The 17,298-nt window shown below is 39.7% G+C and overlaps 1 protein-coding gene across 3 annotated transcripts; it reads right to left on the minus strand.

Moving 5' to 3' along the window:
- Positions 1 to 3,689: 3,689 nt before the first annotated feature.
- On the minus strand, positions 3,690 to 10,450 carry kng1 (kininogen 1). Of its 3 annotated transcripts, none has more exons than XM_071486504.1 (9): positions 10,286 to 10,450; positions 10,001 to 10,095; positions 8,783 to 8,929; positions 8,028 to 8,144; positions 7,707 to 7,782; positions 5,306 to 5,475; positions 5,115 to 5,225; positions 4,913 to 5,008; positions 3,690 to 4,419 (listed from the first exon to the last, which is right to left on the minus strand). In XM_071486504.1, the coding sequence occupies exons 2-9, from the start codon at positions 10,064 to 10,066 to the stop codon at positions 4,096 to 4,098; spliced, it is 1,107 nt and encodes a 368-aa protein (XP_071342605.1). In that variant the 5' UTR covers positions 10,067 to 10,095; positions 10,286 to 10,450; the 3' UTR covers positions 3,690 to 4,095. The 3 variants fall into 3 exon arrangements, with proteins under 3 accessions (XP_071342605.1, XP_071342607.1, XP_071342606.1); XM_071486506.1 differs by having other exon boundaries at positions 10,290 to 10,416; XM_071486505.1 differs by having other exon boundaries at positions 10,252 to 10,388.
- Positions 10,451 to 17,298: the final 6,848 nt, after the last annotated feature.

Raw genomic sequence — 17,298 nt, forward strand, 5'->3', positions numbered from 1 at the left:
AAGTCAATAAGAAGATTTTAATGTTTGACAGAAAGAGGGAAATCGAAGGATACTGATTTAAAATTAATCAGTAATTTTTTTTTTTTTTTTTTTTTTTTTATATATGTATTTGGCATATACCATGAGGTAACAGAACAGTGAACACAGGCAGGATTACAGCTTGAAAAATGCATTTTTTTCCACTGTCTTCAGAGCAGACTATAGCTGGCTGGTATCTGGAGATGGGTAGTTTGGGAATTTTCTCACAAATGATCATTAGAAAAGCTGTGCAGAACCATGAATGGCGTGGTTTGTCATGTGCTGAGAACCTCTCAGATGGTGTGCGTCGCTGAGGAGAGAATGGAGTGTTTTAGAAGACGAGGTGCCTCACAAGCCCCTCACACCCTCACCATGTATTTGGATGCGTGTTCAGCTAAATTATTATCTAAATAACCCGACAATATGAAACTCGAATCTTGTCTTTGGAGAGGAAAGCCTGCACTTTGCCAGTTCAACCGTTGATTGTACTGAAAAGCCAAAGTTGTGGTCTGTTCTGATGTGGCGCACGTGTGATGTCGGATTACCGCAGCATTAATATTGAGTTAGAATGTATTTACCTGCTAACATGGACCTTACGTGCACACTTTTTTTTATGTGTTTGCATCAAGTCACGTCCTCGCTCTGAAGTCAGACTCAGTGCCACTAATCAGACGGTTGGTTTTCAGCAGAGAGCACTTCTCTCGTTCACCATTAGTCCATTTTCTCAACGTGCCAAATCAGGCATCACTGAGGCCTGTGAAAGCTAATGCTGGACCTGCATCGTGCAGTCAGGCATATTAGTTACAGACATAAATAAAAAAGGAAAAGGGTGGTGTATGCACTTAAAAAAAAAAAAAATCAAGTTCTCAATGCCTTTTCAAAAGGACTCTGTAAGAAGAAAGGTAGCCTAGTATGCATGTTTCTCAAGCAGCATAACCAGTGTATGATGTACATTTTGAAGCAACAATAAGCAGTATGTATGTACAGTTACAGTCTAACCTCTTTTCTATGGTAGGCTTCATGTGTGACAAACCTGTAGTGTTGTTATCTTTAATATCCTTTGCCATATATCCTCCATATGATAGTACGAGTGTGTGTGTGTGTGTGTGTGTGTGAGTGAGACCATATGCATTAATTGTCTTTCTGTACAGGTTGCAGAGCTTCATTGGCAGGCCCCAATGAAAACCATCACTGTGTGTGTGTGTGTGTGCGCGTGCGTGCGTGCGTGCGTGCGTGCGTGCGTGCGTGTGTGCGTGCGTGCGTGTGTGCATGTACGAGTCCATGTGTCTGTGCGCGGTGACACTTAACTTGCAGTTTTTTTTTTTTTCTGCCACTGGCTCGTCTAAGCCAGATGAAAAAACAAAATTGCTGAAGCTTTTGCCGAAAAGCTTCAGGAGCAAGGAAACGTAAAAGAAGGGACAATTTTTTTCATACATCAGTTGTAAATGTTTTACTTGAAATGTCATGAATCGGAACCACGGCTTTGCTGGTTTAGAGTTGAGATGCGAGGGTGCAGTATCTATTTAGCACTGATTGTGATAGAGTGCGTGCATGTGTGTGTGTGTGTGTGCGCGCATTTGTGTACAGGCTGTTTGTTTGATACTGGCAGTGAATGTTATTGATGCCGGAGTCCTACGTTTCAAAGCGAAGAAGCTCAACTATTTCTTGAACTATTGAAGGACTGAAGTTGTGCTCGAGTCCATGTTTCTAAGATCAGGTGCAGTGAGAACTGCGATGAAGTATTTAATGAGATTGGATTTTCATTTTCAGCCTCAGAATCATATGAAGTGATAGCTGTCGCATCTGCTCAGAGCATGTTTGTTTGATTGTTTGAAAGTTCTCCTGGTCTCTGTCTTTAGAGCTGAATCGGTGCAGGAATTCTGTCATGATTGTTGCACTACTTTTTCCTCCCTGAAGCGAAAGGCTTTGACTGCACCCGTTCTTTATCCCTCTCGCCTGTCAAAAAGCTCAATAGTGAAAAAACACAGGCCCATATTTACAAACCTGCTTGTCACAGGGCCACTTTAACCGGTTTTTTCTTGATTTGTTGCTAAGCCAGCTTTGTCTGACTTTGTGGATCAACAGTCTGCAGGAGATGAAGTATCATATGATGATACATAATCACCGTGCCTGCTATTTTACCAGTGCTGAGAAATACTGATAGAGTTTCTGTGAAGTGACAAAGAGGAGGGATACACTATTTTCATTCATCATCTCGTCAGTTTACCTCTGCTAATACAATCACATGATCTGATTCTAAGACAAACAGTGGACATAATAACATGAACACCTAGAAAACATAATGCAATTCAATGCAATATCCATGTAGTTAATACTACATACGCTTACAGTGTAGTAGTGTTGTTTTTTTCCAGTGACTGTCAGACATGTCTTTATTCCGAGGTGTTTATGTTACTGTTTGTGTTTGTTCACCTGATGGACAGGTGTTCATGTTGCTGTGTCCACCACCTGTATGAATATGTGCCCTGATATTTAGTGAATATGTTCACAGACCTTCATCTGTGTTTGTTTCTGTAGAGCAGTTAAAAACACTGTTAAACCCACAGTTAGGATCGGTTCCTTTTTTAAGCCTTTGACTGGGCTGTAAACAGAATGAATGTCGGGAGGTTTTAAACTCTACTTGCAGGAAAAACATAATAATAAATCAACCTCGGATCAATACGATGAATCATTTAGATTATTGATAATTTGTGATCATTTTGTAAGAATCTCAAATGTCCCAAGTTCTCACTTTATACAGGAACATTGACTCAATAGTCTGTGGTTTCATCTTCTTTTCTGTTTGCAGTTCTATAAACTACTTTACAGTGTGTTACTAATATATTTCCATAGCATACCATGCTGTCAGAACCTTAACCTATACTATGAATGAATGTACAACGGGCCAATGTATTGTTTTTTTACAGCCTACCTGCATGAGATTGAGTAAAGATGACTATTCTTCCTCTTGCTAAATTGTTTGTTAGTTTGTTTTTTTTCATTTAGTCTTCTAGGCAGCCACACAGATGTTTATGAATTAATGCCTTAAGTTTGCTCCCTGTAGGAAGAAGTTCATCCTCACAATAACCTGCGTTTTTATTTATAAGTGTATATTGTGTTTTCGTTTCGGCTCCCTGGTCACAGAGTAAAGGTTTGTACCCTGACTGGCTGGTCATCTGAGTGTTCTGTGAAGATGTACAAATAAATTTGTTAAACATTCACCCAGCTGTGTTTGCTCTTCCACTGTCTCCCTCTTTCAGTTTGACTCCTTTACAGAGTCTTGCTTTACTGAATAATATAATGTGGGATTGACGGTGAGTATTTTGTAAGGTTTTGTCTGCCATGTAAAACCACAATGACTTCCATTGTTTTTTTTGTTTTACTTCCAGTGTTACGGCTGTTAATCAAAATCTCTTAAGTATCTTGGAAAATTAAAAGGTGAATTCCTGAAAAGGAAAATTCCGGGAATTTGTTTCTTTCCTGGGGAAGACGTGTTTTGAAGCGCTTTGACTTGCTAAGAGGAATGTGATGGGACACTGTGCCAGGGGAAGAACAGTGTGAACTCTGCATCTTCCAAAAACAGCTCAGTATTGTTTGTCCATATGGAGGCAGGTGATTACAGGGAACGCTCAGGAAGAAAACCATTTAGAGGCATTTATACTCACACAAAAAACAGCACAAAGAACAGTTTTATTTCACTTCCTTGCAGATTTTTTTTTTCTACTTTCTCACATCTCGTTAGATATTGACACCGAGGGCAACTAATCGCTCATTACTTTCATTTACTCAAAGGAAACTGACACCTGTTCTCCTCTGTCATTTTTATGATAACACTCCAGAGCTCTGTCATTATTTCAGTCCCTATTTTTCCAGTGCTTTCTGATGAGTCCATCTAAACTGGTCGTTTTATGAACTTAACCCTCTTACTTCCATAGTTTTAAATCTCCATAACACCCCTGAAGAGGTTTCTTCCAAAAAAAAAATCCCTGCAATGCAGCTAGAGGACTAATCTACAAAACAAAAACATAATCTGTTGGTAGAGTGTGAAAATTATTTTGAACATAAATGTGGAAAATTTTATGCCAGCAGGTCGGCATCACTGAAGCCGGCCTCTGCAGCTGACTGTGGGGAGCCCGCCTCTACGGTGGCCTTCGTAGGAGCTCCAGGCACAGCCGGAGGGACTGGGTTGAAAGTTTTCCAGGGCTTCGACGGGCAGTGGAAGGGGTTGTCATTCGCAGCTCCAGCAGCCTGGGTGCCGGCTTTCATGTCCTCCTCAGATGATTCTTCTTTGGCTGGAGCGTTAGCCGGGGGTTGTGAAGGTTTAGGTGAGGCGTTGGCTTGAGATTCATACAGGATGTGCCTAAGTGGAGACCAACCAGGAGGACGACGCCTGGTGAACTCCTGAAGAAAAGAAGACAGCGTGTAGATGAACGCTTAGATTCTTGATAACCTACCGTGTGTGACTGGCAGGAAAATGGTGTTAGGTGTAGGCGTTATTGTACTGACACTCCTGCCTCATCATCATACAGGTATATGTAACCAAATCTTTTCTACTGTAGTATTTTAGTATAATTTTCAATTTTTGTAATTGAGGATTCACTGTTAAACAGCATTTATCTTGCATATATATTGCATTGTTTAACATTACTATCATTATAAGAGTGCTTCTTGGATTTAAATTCGTCAGGTGGCCACAGACACAAGCACAGATGAAGGCTAATGTTGCTAAATGTCTGCTGTGTGTGTCGTTAGGGAAGCTGGGGTGCAGGGCTTTACCTATAACACTGGTCCCAGATGCTGTTATATAGTAAATAAGTACAACCTTTTCAAACCAGGGTTACAAAGTGCTTCAGTTACAGGGTAATAGAGTAATATATAACCAAAGGGGTCTCACCCCAGACAGTGCACCTGGTTCACACTCTAACTGGGGGTCTGGCTGCTCGAGTCTCCATGGAGCTACATCCACTGTAGAGTTACAGTTTGCAAACTCCTGCACACACACACAAATAAATACACAAATAGATACATCAAGTTAAATAAGCTCAGAGAAGATATCATAACATCACTGGTCATATGTATTGTGTTTTCATATTTACCACATCCTGATCATCAGGGACACACAGTTCGTTGAGGTCTGTGTGCTCGGCCTTGGAGCAGGTGGTTTTCTGCATATCAAATCTCATCTTGAACCTGAAACCTGCAACCACCTGCAGGGACACAGGCACACAGCAGGTAGAAAAGAAAGACTTTCCCCACCTCATGTCCCTTCAAATCACCCAGTTTCTACCTGTCTGGTGGCGTGGCCGACAAAGTTCAGGTTGAACAGGTGAGTTGAGTTGGAGATGGAGTTATACTTGGAGATGGAGACAGAGAGAGGAACTTTAAGGTCCTCTGAGGTCTCTTCAATCTCCTCAGGGCAGCCCAGACAGGAAGCCTTCTCTGGAAAGATGTAATCATCTGGAGAGGAAGCAAGATGGTGAGAAAAAAGAGGAGACAGCTGTGGCTACACTTTAAAGGAAACACTGGCCCTCATTTCTCATCACTTCTGCTGCGTGATACTGTTTAACTTTGTTGCTGGGATCTGTTAGAAAACATATGAATAATACACAAGATTTGATTAATTCATTACTTCATTTACAATATTTGTCAATAAAAGTGAAAAATTTCACTAAATTGTAAAAAACTAAGAGAGGTGCGAGAGAGAGAGAGAGCGATACACTCGTAGTATGAAAGGTTAAATTAATATACCTTGAAAGAATGTAACTATGGTTTTTAAAAAAAAAATGTTTCACACATCTCCCTCTGGAACCACAAAAGGTTTTCCATAACTTTTTTCTATATACGCAGTAGTTGCTACTCCCCAACAGATGTGAACAGTTTTTAAAAGGCTTTTGTTCAGCAAATCGTTAATTTATAGTCAGATGAGTTTAAAGCGTTAGTGTCATCAGGCGTAACTGAAATGTAAAACTCAGCATCATCAGCACACATGTGATAACTAATGAGAGTCTGTGTTGTCTCGTCTAATCGATTAAGAACAACACATAAATGTTCATATGGGGGAAAGTCCAGCTTTACTATTGCAGCGTGTTTACTCAGTCTATTTTACCAACACTGTTTCAAACTATGTTTCTTTAAGGCCTCACCCCCACTTTAGCTTGAGCTGCATCATTAATCAGTTATTAATTATTAATCATGATTTTGGCTTCTCTCAACACAATTAAATGAACATGACTGAGTGTGATATTGATGTTTAAAATGCCTGCAGAAAACTGCCAGCACATCAAATCAAGCTCTTCCTAAACTAACAGCCAGCTACCAGGGGGTGATCCAGATGTTTGGGCTTCACTTTCAGAGGCCAAGAATTGTTTCTACATTTTACCTCTAACAGATGCACTGTGAACAAAGATTTGTACTTTAGCACTTATGTGGCACAACATGGAAGTGAAAGCAGAGCTCCCCTTAATTAACAGTACAATAAAAAAATATTTTGTCCGGGATTGTGTTCTCAATGTTGATTAAAATCATTGTGATTATCATATTGGCCATCAGTGTGCAGCCATAACTGTAGCAGGTAAATACTACTTTAATACATAAAGGAATTTTGCCAGCTGAGCCTTTAAAACTTGCAAAACATTTTGGAAACATGAGAGGCACCTCAGTGGGCTGGTTAGGCAAACAGATTAAAGTCTAGACTAGGCCACAGCCTTTTATGGTTTGAGGAGTTAATATTGTGCTCTTCCTATTTGCAGATAATGTTGATATATTACACAATCAGGCTCCCCCCCCCCCCCCCCCCCCCCCCCCCCCGCCCCCGCCTCTGTGTATCCTCTGCACCCACCAGTGTACATTTTCCTCAATGACTCACTGTTTGAGAATTATGCCCTCCTGTGATAAACAGTGTCATGGTGGGCTACATCGATACTGCAGAGAAAAAAATCCTCCCCACAAAAACTGTGGATATTACTGGTTTCAGTTTCAGACGTGAAATGGGTCAATTTCCCCCAGTGGGGTTCATCAAATGACAAGAGACGTAACAAGTAGCAATGAGCCACTGGTTCCACAGTCAATGTCTTTCATGAAGTCCTGCGTTGAAGAAGTTTTTAAATAATCTTTTTTACTGAGAGCATTTTGAAAGAATCTTTACTTTAAATTTGGTTCAAGTTCAAGTAAAATCAATTGTCCCTTAAGTGTCTCAGATTATTTCTCACTGCAGAAAACATGAAACAAGGTTTTCATCTTGTATTCAGATTTTCTGTACTTATTAATTTAATGTTAATATTTATAGGGATTGTTTCACTTTCTTGTTAAGACTTATACTGCATTCAAGGAAACGTTGGCAGGATGGAAAAACACAGTAAAAAAAACACACCTTATTCCACCGTCCAGATGTAACAAAAGTTTACTAAAGTTCACAAATTAACATGTTTCTTTTTTTAATCTGTACAAAAGCTGAAGCGTGAAAAGTTTTGGTTTTTCAGGAGATTATATGCCAGACTGTCATCTCTTTCCCCTGTTTTCAGCCTTTATGCTAAACTAAGATAACAGTCTCTCACAAACATGACACTGCTCAACCATCTGCAAGAAAGCAAAATATGAAACTATATCTCGGCTGTGCTTGTGTCATAGCTGTTCAACAACAATCCAGCAAGTTCATCCACCCAACTCCTGATGTTCATCCATTCACTCACCGAGCAGACAGTCCACCTGCTTAGTGTCTGTTTCCGTCTCTGTCAAGTAGACTGTGGCGTTGCATGAAATTGGCTCCTGGAGGAACAACAGGATAGATGAGGCTTTGATTATGGTCGATGCTATAAACAGCAAAAGAACTATTGCCACCAACTTTGAGAAACATAATCTGCTTTCAATGCTCTTTATGTTCCAGTGAATCTGAGTCTGCAGCTTTGTTTATACCTATATATTTACTTTTATTCTTAGTATTTTCTCCACAGAAGTGAATGCAGAACAGAAATGTGAGTGGAGACTGTGGATATTAACATCATTATCTTTACCTTGCGTCCAGCAGGCAGATAGTCACATTCTGTCCAGGGTTTGCTGCTCGCAGCTGCACAGTCGCTCCTCCTGCTGGTGAACTGCAGTGAATACACCGAGTCTGAGCCGTTCTCTGACTGTGGAGGGACACACACAGAGCCACTCAGCGTGTATCAGAGGTCAAAGCATGTTTTCCCAGAATTTCTGGGTCATCACCCCACAGCTTTGGTTCCTCTTGTTTTATCATCTTCCAGTTTCAGGCCTGAAATGAACTGTGTATTTTTTTTTTAAAGAGGGAACAACCATCAGATCTATTCACATCTGAACCTTTAACACTGAAAGAATTTTGTTTTTAAATTCAATAAACTGTTTTACTTGAAGACATACAACTATTATTTTTACTGATACATAGAAATTTACTTTTTATACTCTGCATTTCTTCACTACATGTATCTGATGAGTAACTAATATTGTAAAAGTAAAGGATTTACATTCAGAACATAGAATAAGACAAATTATTGTGAAGAGTTAAATTAAAGTGAAAATGAGTTGTATAACAAAACTTCTACCTTCTCTGTTGAACAGTCCCATTAATGTGACAAACTTCCTCCTGTATACCACTGCACACACAAAATGGTACTGCAGCAATAAAGCACCACTGTAGTAGTGACTAATCTTTGGTAAAACTATAGTATTTTAAAGAATTAAAAATATGCTGAGAAAAAACAGGTCAGGTGAATACGCAGACAGTCGCCTGTTTTTGTCATCACTGTACCTTGCTGGCTGTTAGTATCTGATAGAGGGCCAGCTTGTGTCCAATGCTCAACCTCTCATTGATCTTGTGCACTGCACTGTTGGCAGCTTTCTCCACAGTCGGGTCGTCGCAGAAGATCAGGACGCCTGGCTGGACGTCCGCCGTCTCCTGGACAAGAAGAAGAAGAAGCATTATAACAATGGAGAGAGAGGTTTATCAGTAAAGAAAGAAAGATGGATGACTGCGATGAACTAAAACAGAAACAGTTTTGCATTAGATAAGATAGTTTGAGGGGCTGTGAGCTGATCAGTGGGGGGGGGGTGGGGGGGGTGTGTGTGGGGGGGTCTATAGCAGGTCTGACCTTTTGACTTTTCTGTAATGCTTTTTGCTGAGATAGTGATAGTCTTACCTCTAAAGCGCTTTTATGAAAATAAAAAACACTCTTTAACTTTAACTGCTAACATGCAACTAAATACATTTACTCAAAAAAGTTGATTATTTCTATTTTCTACTGTTTTAAAATTCTACTGCTTCTGCTACTTCCACTGCATCACATTTCAAATGTTGTATTTTCTTGCCTGGGACTGACTAAAATAAACGACTCTGTAAGCAGGTCAAAGTCAGTTTTCAGAGCGGGATTTACATAATCATCCAAATGCTTGTAATCCAATATCAGACATGTCAAAATACATTTACTCAAACACAATGAGTATAATGTTTAAATACTACTTTACTTTATCTTATGCTCTTTTATACTTAGCTGTGTACTACATTCATTCTCCACATCTGAGCAGGAAACAATGTAGATGTAGGCAAACAATGGTTGACTTGCACTTAGTCGTATTAAATAAATAATCAACAAACAAAGTATGATGCATTTTTATATGTAAGTAAGTTTAGTTAGACCTACTTCAGCAAGCTACAACACTAAAATACTGCTTTAATGGTATTTTATATATTATATAATACACTTAAAGTTACCATATAGCATTATGAGTAATTTTACTGCATTTTGCAAACATAATTCTGGTGTTTTACTCTTTACTTGTAATCGAGTATTTTTTAAAATGTGCTATTACTACTTTTACTTCAGTGATGTACCTGAAAAAGTAAAGTGTCTTCCTCCAGCACTGCTGTAACCCCTCAGCAGCCTGATAGCTCACCTGCTCTCAGAGTGTCACCTTGATTTAATGCCAGAAAGGCAGGTAGGACTCGTGGTGACTGATACTTTCTCCTTACCTGCCCAAAGACGGAGCTGTGGAGGCACAGCAGGCCCAGCACACACAGGCCCACTCCACTCCTCATTGTCAGATCCTGATGGATGTTTAGCTCTTCTGTGTGACAAAGCATAGAAAACAGCAAACAGCACATCAGTTGAACACTTTCAGGTACAGTTGATTAAAGCAATGTCAGTGCATTTCATGTCCGGTGACCTCCTAACTCTCAAATTTCTTACTTGTGGCTGAGAAATAAGCATGTTTGTAACTTACGAGGTTTGATGGAAAGAAGTTAGAGATACGGTACTTGCTGTTTCTGAAGGTGGAGCTGCTGCCAATCCTGCCAAGCGTGAGGGAGAAAAACTTGAAACCTCTCCACACGAGGGATGGACGACTGAGTGAAGTTCTCCTGAAACTGTAGGTGGGAATCCTGAAAGAGATGATGACACACAGATAGACACATACACAGAGGACAGGAGGGCACGAAGGACGCACACACACATTAATGCTCAAAACGCTCAGTCGGTAAAAGGAGAGTAAATGTTTGCTTTTTTGTTTGCCCTCCTACCTGTTGAGTCAATACAACAGTCATTCTCAGAGAGAGCTTTTGAGGATATGAACTACCTTCCCTCATTAGTGATGCCGGGAGAGCAAACACCCTCCTACTTCAATCCAGACGCACACATGTTCACAAAATAAAGAACATAAAGTAAAGTTGATTGGCATTGACTGTATGGTGGAAAAACATTCCTATAGGTGTTTAGGAGACCACTCTGTGTGTGTGTGTGTGTGCTCTGTGTGCGTTTTGTGTGTTTTAACTGGTACTTTGTCCCTGTCGACCTTTAGTCTGTACCACTCTGACTTCCCCACTGCTCCTCTTTAAAATGAGGTGAAATGTGCTCGGATGTTTCACTCCATATACTGTAGATGTGTCACACAGACGCTATGTTTGCTTCATCTTTGTGTGATTGTGCAGGGACACACCGAGTTCAGTGAGTGCACAGGGGTCACCTTACCTGCAGACTGATGACAACATGCCAAAATCTTACATGTGCCTAACAGGTCACTGGCTCTGCAATCACTTCACTGCCACGATCTGTACACATCTGTGCACATCTGTACACATCTGTGCACATCTGCAATGGTAGACACATGGGGTCAGTCTTACAGTGGTGTATTTTGTAGAGACAGCAGATAGAAATGAATTGTGCTTGTATGAAAGAAGAAACAAGAGTAGATTTATAAAAGTGTAATTCTGCCCTCTTGTGTACAAAGACCTACTGGGCTAACCGGCAACACAGCTACTGAGTAGCCTACACACATATTCTGAGGTAAACTTAATCATACATGATAAAATACACAGTGTCTGCACATATACATGTAATTTACATAAACATATGTTTAAATCTAAAGTAGTACACACAGTGTACAGTAGATGCCACCAAAGGTAAGAGAGAAGACCTTTTCTTTCTTTCTTTTTGGGTGAACCGGCCCTTTAAGGACAAAAGGCAATGAGAAGATATTTAAGGCTTCACTTGAACATTGAAGAGGGAACAAAGTAAAGATGACAATATATTTAACAATAAAATACATTTAATAAGATCAAAATCAATAAAACCTCCAAAGAAAATTCACTTGACAAAGTGATTTTCATGTAATTTTGAGCATTTGGTTGTAAGCGCAAGGTGAGATAATTTTATATTTATATTTTTTATATTATAGCATTTTGCAGTTGTGGAGTATAATTTCTTCAGAAACTGCAATTTGTGGTTTAATGTGGAAGTTACCATGTGTTGTATATTTTTGTTACAGAGCAAACACAGTTTTGGTTCAGCATTCCCTGTTAAAGTTAAAAATGACATGAAAGAAACGATATTTATGCTGAATGATACCAAAGATCCACTGAATGATGGGAAATTAGACCAGTAGTTCTACTCTATTAAGTTACGTTGTAATATATACTTTTGGAGATATAGTTTCTTCTGGACAGCGATATTAGGACGATTTACTGCACACAAACAATAAGAAAAGTGCAGTAGAAAATACAGTTTCTGTGTTTGCATATGATTATATTCTGTTACAATAACAGAGAGAATAACAAAATAACAAAAAGATGAAACATCAAACAGCTTTTCAGTTTTCATTTTAAGATGGTCATAGAATATGTGAAAATGGAAACGCAAATTTAATCACTGCTGGTGTCACATGACTGCTGACCTGAACAGCACAGGTGAGTTTTCTTCGTTCGGTGTCCTGAGCTCACTCTCCGTTTGTCCTTCAGCTTCCCTCCATCATTTCACCTTTGTACCTGAGTGTGTTGAGTAAGTAGTTTATTTTATTATATTTCCTCAAGGCATGTTTATTTTGTTGTTAACCTCCTTGGTTTGTTCTTACGATTATATATTTAAAGTCAGAATGTATTTATGCTTGTTGCTTTATTCAAGAAAATATGACCTGTATGTACGTTTTCTTTCATTTGTAGAAATATACCCACTCAGCTGTAACCTGCAAGAAACTGCAAGAAAAAGATTAAATCATTTCATTGGAACCTGCTGACTGTTTCTCTGCTTTGCTCATATTCTTGAAGTCAAGTCCAGTTCAATACTAGAACACATACTTGTGGGAAATTACATTTTCATTTTCAAATGTGCGTGATAATTTAAACAGAGCATTTAAACAGAGCTTGTATAATGGCTTGAAATTTATTCCAAGTCATTATTTTTCTCATGAGGGTTTATTTCATAGACTTAGAAACTTTGAGATTATTTGTGAGGAGGGGTGGGCGACCTGCCCAAAAGATCATGACTTTTTTTTGGGTGGAATCGCAGTTTAGATCTTAATCACGATCTGTATCCTGTTTCCGCTCTGGTTTTATTCTGAAATTGCTGACCGGAAATTGTCTTTCATATCCCCCCACCGCTTTGACACTTCTTCCGGATGTTCCAGATGTTTGTTTGCTCATCGCTATTTTTCACCCACAGTACTGTTTCCTGTTTACAAACTGTATCACAACCAATCACGGTAGCTCCACCATGCTGGACCGCCGCTTGTGACGGTGGTTCTGGTTCTGCTCAGGTAGAGAACAGGTTCATGTGTCTCCTGGAAAAACTCAAGGAGGCCGCAGAGCAGAACAAGGACTGCTCATCCAGAATTTGGACAGGATGAAATAGGCTCTCATTTTCCATGGCACCAGTAAATACCATTAAAACCACAACCAAGGAATGTGAGGTTTATCACAGCCTGTTTTATGCTGAGAAATGTGCTGTGAACATGTTTATGTTGTTTAAGTTATTAAAGACTGACTCAAACTGTTAGTTGAGCTACTATTAAATGTCACTTTTACTGGCTGTTCTCAAACTAGTCCATTTATATTGGTCAATTTTTAGATGTTTCTACTTACAGTATTAAATGAATTTAATTTAAATGGATGATTGATCATTTTACTGTCGAGTCATTCTGTCACTTAAAAGGAAACTTTCAAATCTTTCCAGGATTCCTGTCAGCAGTACCTGCAGTGGTCGCTGTGTGCAGCCTCCCTCTGTGGAACAGATGGGAGCTTCCTGCACAACTTGCACCCGGCTGAGTTAATATTGGTAAGAGAAATGAATTTTAAGTAAAATTTTACTCAATGTGGTTTTGTGAAGAGTGTTTAGTTTATTTAGTATAACTGCGTGTTTTCACCTTATGGTCCCTGACAACCAGCAAGAAACGGTAAGTCATTGGCATGACAACACCCTACACCTGTACGGACTCAAATTAGCGTCAAAAATGTTCTGAACTTGCAACGTGATGTTCACAAATAGTTCCAGATGTATTTGTAAATCAACCTTTGTAAACTTGTGAAATAAATCTGCATGTTCAGGTTTGTACATGTGAAGAAGCTGTGCTTGTGTAGAAGAGATTAGTGTTTGTTTAAAAAAACTGATTTAACATCTGAACAAATGACACTAGTGGCGAGGAACCACACAGACACTGTGAAAGTTGTGCTTCTTTAAACATCTGTGAACAGATGCAGAGCAGAAAACTGTTTGTAAAACACACAGACACACACACACACACTCACACACACACACACACACACACACACACACACACACACATATATTGCCTATATATGGATCTACTTATGTACTGGTGTGTGTGAGGAGTGCTGCACTGGGTCAAAAACAGTAATACTGTTATTGTCAAAGTAAAAAGTTTGTCTGTGAGAATAGGGCCAGTAGTGAAAATAGAAAATGAAAAAGGATTGTTAGGACTAAACTAGACAGGTTGGTTGTATTTTTCTACTCTCCCTCAGACTGTTTTCTTCTCAGAGAGCAAAGAAACCTCAAGAAGGTGATTGATGTCAGTTCAGTTGATCCCCACAGGGCAGGGATGGCATCCATGTCATTTGTTCACCAGGTTGGTGGTTTGTATTTTATCTGCGTTCTTTGTGTGTGTGTCCCTGCTGCCCTGTGATCAGTCTGGCAGCTACAAACTGAGCCTGTCTGTGTCTGTCACTCCCTGTTTGTTTTCTCAGGTCTCGGCGGTGCGTCTGTACCCTGAGCTGCTCGCAGAAAAAAGCCTTCCTCTGGATGTCAGGCAGAGGGCGATGGCGCTTCTGGGAGTCTACGGTGGGGGGAGTGTGGGTAAGAATAAATAACATTAGTTCATCTTCTCAGATTTAAAAGCATCTTGTCCAAAATAATTCATAGATTTCTGATCTGTCCCCTTTGTTGAAGACAGGTTCATACTTGACAGTCTCCAGTGGTTTACCACATGTCAAGAAAAACATTGGTGAGTTCATAATGACATAACATTGGTTATCAGGGTTGAAACTGGTGCTGTACCAGCTGAAAGAGGAGGCGGGCTGACCTGTAGACCCGGATAAGCTGCAATGAGCTTTGAAGGCCGCCAGGGGGCACTGTCAGCCCAGAGCCACTTACATCAGCAACCAGCAGCTACATCAAGTATATATATATTTTAATATCTGCCACTCACTGTTATTTGTCCTGTAAGTCATGTGCAAGGCAGGAGGACAATAGAGAAATGAATTTGCTGCAACAGAGAGCCTCGTCCTATTGGCTGAAGAGGTGATTATAAGCTACACAGTGAAACAGGCATTTAAAAGCCTTTTTTTTTTTTTTTTTTAATGACATGTTTAGATTTTTTCTTCTTTCTGTGTTTACTGTTTTGCACCAAAACACCAAAGTGATTTTTGTATGTGAAAACCTACTTGGCAATAAACCTGACTCTTGAACCCTGTGAACCAGTGGACCAGGACTGTGTGACAGTTGTGCTTGTTAATGTTCATGTCGATTATTTTCAGTTTTGCACTATTATTGGGAGAAGCTCTGTGTTCTCTTGCAACGAACCTGAACTCCGGCGCTCGACTGACTGGGCTGACGAGGCCTGAGAGATTTGCTTGCCATGTTGCGTGCTCATTGGTGCAGGGTGGGTGGTCAACATCGGTTCACGCCTGGCTGAAGGACCACTCATCACTGTCTTATCATCATGTCAACATTCGTTTAGCATGCTGATTTCATCTATTTTATCATTAACCTAATTCAGGAACTTGTAGCACACTCTATACACAGCAGGCCAACCTGGAAACAACTATCAATGTATATATGTGCAGACTCGTACCATCCTGTGAATAAACACGTCCCGACAGTGTTAGCAAGCTGTTGATACCTGCAGCAGCTGTATTTTTCGCTCTGTTTTAGTTTTCACTAACTCCAGACAAAAACCTGACTCTTGAGCTGCTAGCTGCTCCAGTATGTCCACTAACTAGCCACTAGCTTCGTCTGTTGGGTATTTGGTGCAGAGCTGAGAGTGTGCAGTGGATTTATCTGCCTGCTGCTGTCGATGGGAGAAGACTGAACCAAAAACAGCCTGGTTTAACTAAAACAATGAGCTGAAAGATGCTAAAATGCCCCACAGAGTTGGGGGAAACTGCAGAGTTTGTCACAATGAGCGAAATGTTTCACATGATCGTCATTTTTTTCAGCTGTTTAAAAACTGTTCATTAGTGCCGCTTTAAATTACTGTTAAATGAGTTTTTTCAGGTGTAACTGGTATCTGATAACCAGGATCTGTCATTGTTTCCTCCATCGCAGGAGATTCTTCACAGTCAAACAACACTTTCCCAGAATGCTCAGCGGGCTTGTGAGCTCTTGAATCGTCTAGCAGGGATAAACTGTCGACCAGCGAAGGCAGGAGTCCGTCTGTGTCCCCGTCTGCAGTTACCCCTCAGGTTGACAGAGGTCAAGGTGAGAGAGCAGCGTTCTCCTCTGCACAGGTTGCGCCACAGTGTGTGTCTGTAATATTTTGAGTTTATGTTGTGGTTGATTTGGATCCAGCAATAATGTTTCACATTCATATTTTCCATTATGTTCAGTTGAAAAATACAAAAAATTATTTTACTCTTTAGTGTTTTATCTTTAATGCTTTCTGATGTTGCTAAAGCTTTGTATTTGTTTTTAAGGTAAAACTTTCTTGGGCTCATTTTAATTGTAATTAAATATATGTAAATTAAACCTACATGGTAAAAAAAACACACAGATTAGCCGGCTCATGTTTTTATGTCCATGTGTTTCTATAGATGCATAAAAATTATATATGGTTTTACCTTTAACATTTAACAACAAATTGAGGAACAAAAGGGAATATTTTAGTGAAAATAATTCACATGCAGAGAAAGATTTAAGCAATAATTTAATCACTTATTCAGAATTAGACAACAACATGTGTATAATCTAAACCTTCAGCAGGTCATAAATTAGGCCTTCACAACTGACACCAATTGCTAATCTCCCCTTTAATTCCAGATGTTAGAGATGCAGATGTGCTTTACTGTCAGAAGCTACTGGAAGAAGAAGGTGTGTGTGTTGCTTTGTGTGTTTTAGATTCTACAGTGAACTTCATGTCTGTGTTTGTCTTTAAGACCTTCAGAGTGAGGACGTCTCAGGAAAGAGGGGAAACTTAATTACAATAGGACACAAGACACTTCTGGAAAAGTGAGGACATCTCTTTTACGTATGGTATGAGAGGACTACTTTTTAAGTGGACATTTTTGAAAATACTGAACACTGATGTAAAGTATTAGAACATGAGGACATTTTTACTATTCAGACACTTTTGGAAAATGAGAACATTTTGAGAAAACCAGGAATTTTTCGGAGAAATCAGGATGTTTCAGAGAGTGGGGTTCTCTCTGAAAAGAGTGTGGGGACATTTCTGGACATAAAGGAAATTTCTGGAAAGAGTTAAGAATTAAGGACAGTGTTGGAAAGTGAGGGTGTTTTGTAATTTGGGAAAGTGTAAACACTCTGGAGACAG

The sequence above is a fragment of the Trachinotus anak genome, unplaced genomic scaffold, assembly GCF_046630095.1.
Source record: "Trachinotus anak isolate AG129_WGS33_773 ecotype Australia unplaced genomic scaffold, CSIRO_AGI_Tana_v1 ptg000010l, whole genome shotgun sequence".
NCBI lineage: Eukaryota > Metazoa > Chordata > Actinopteri > Carangiformes > Carangidae > Trachinotus > Trachinotus anak.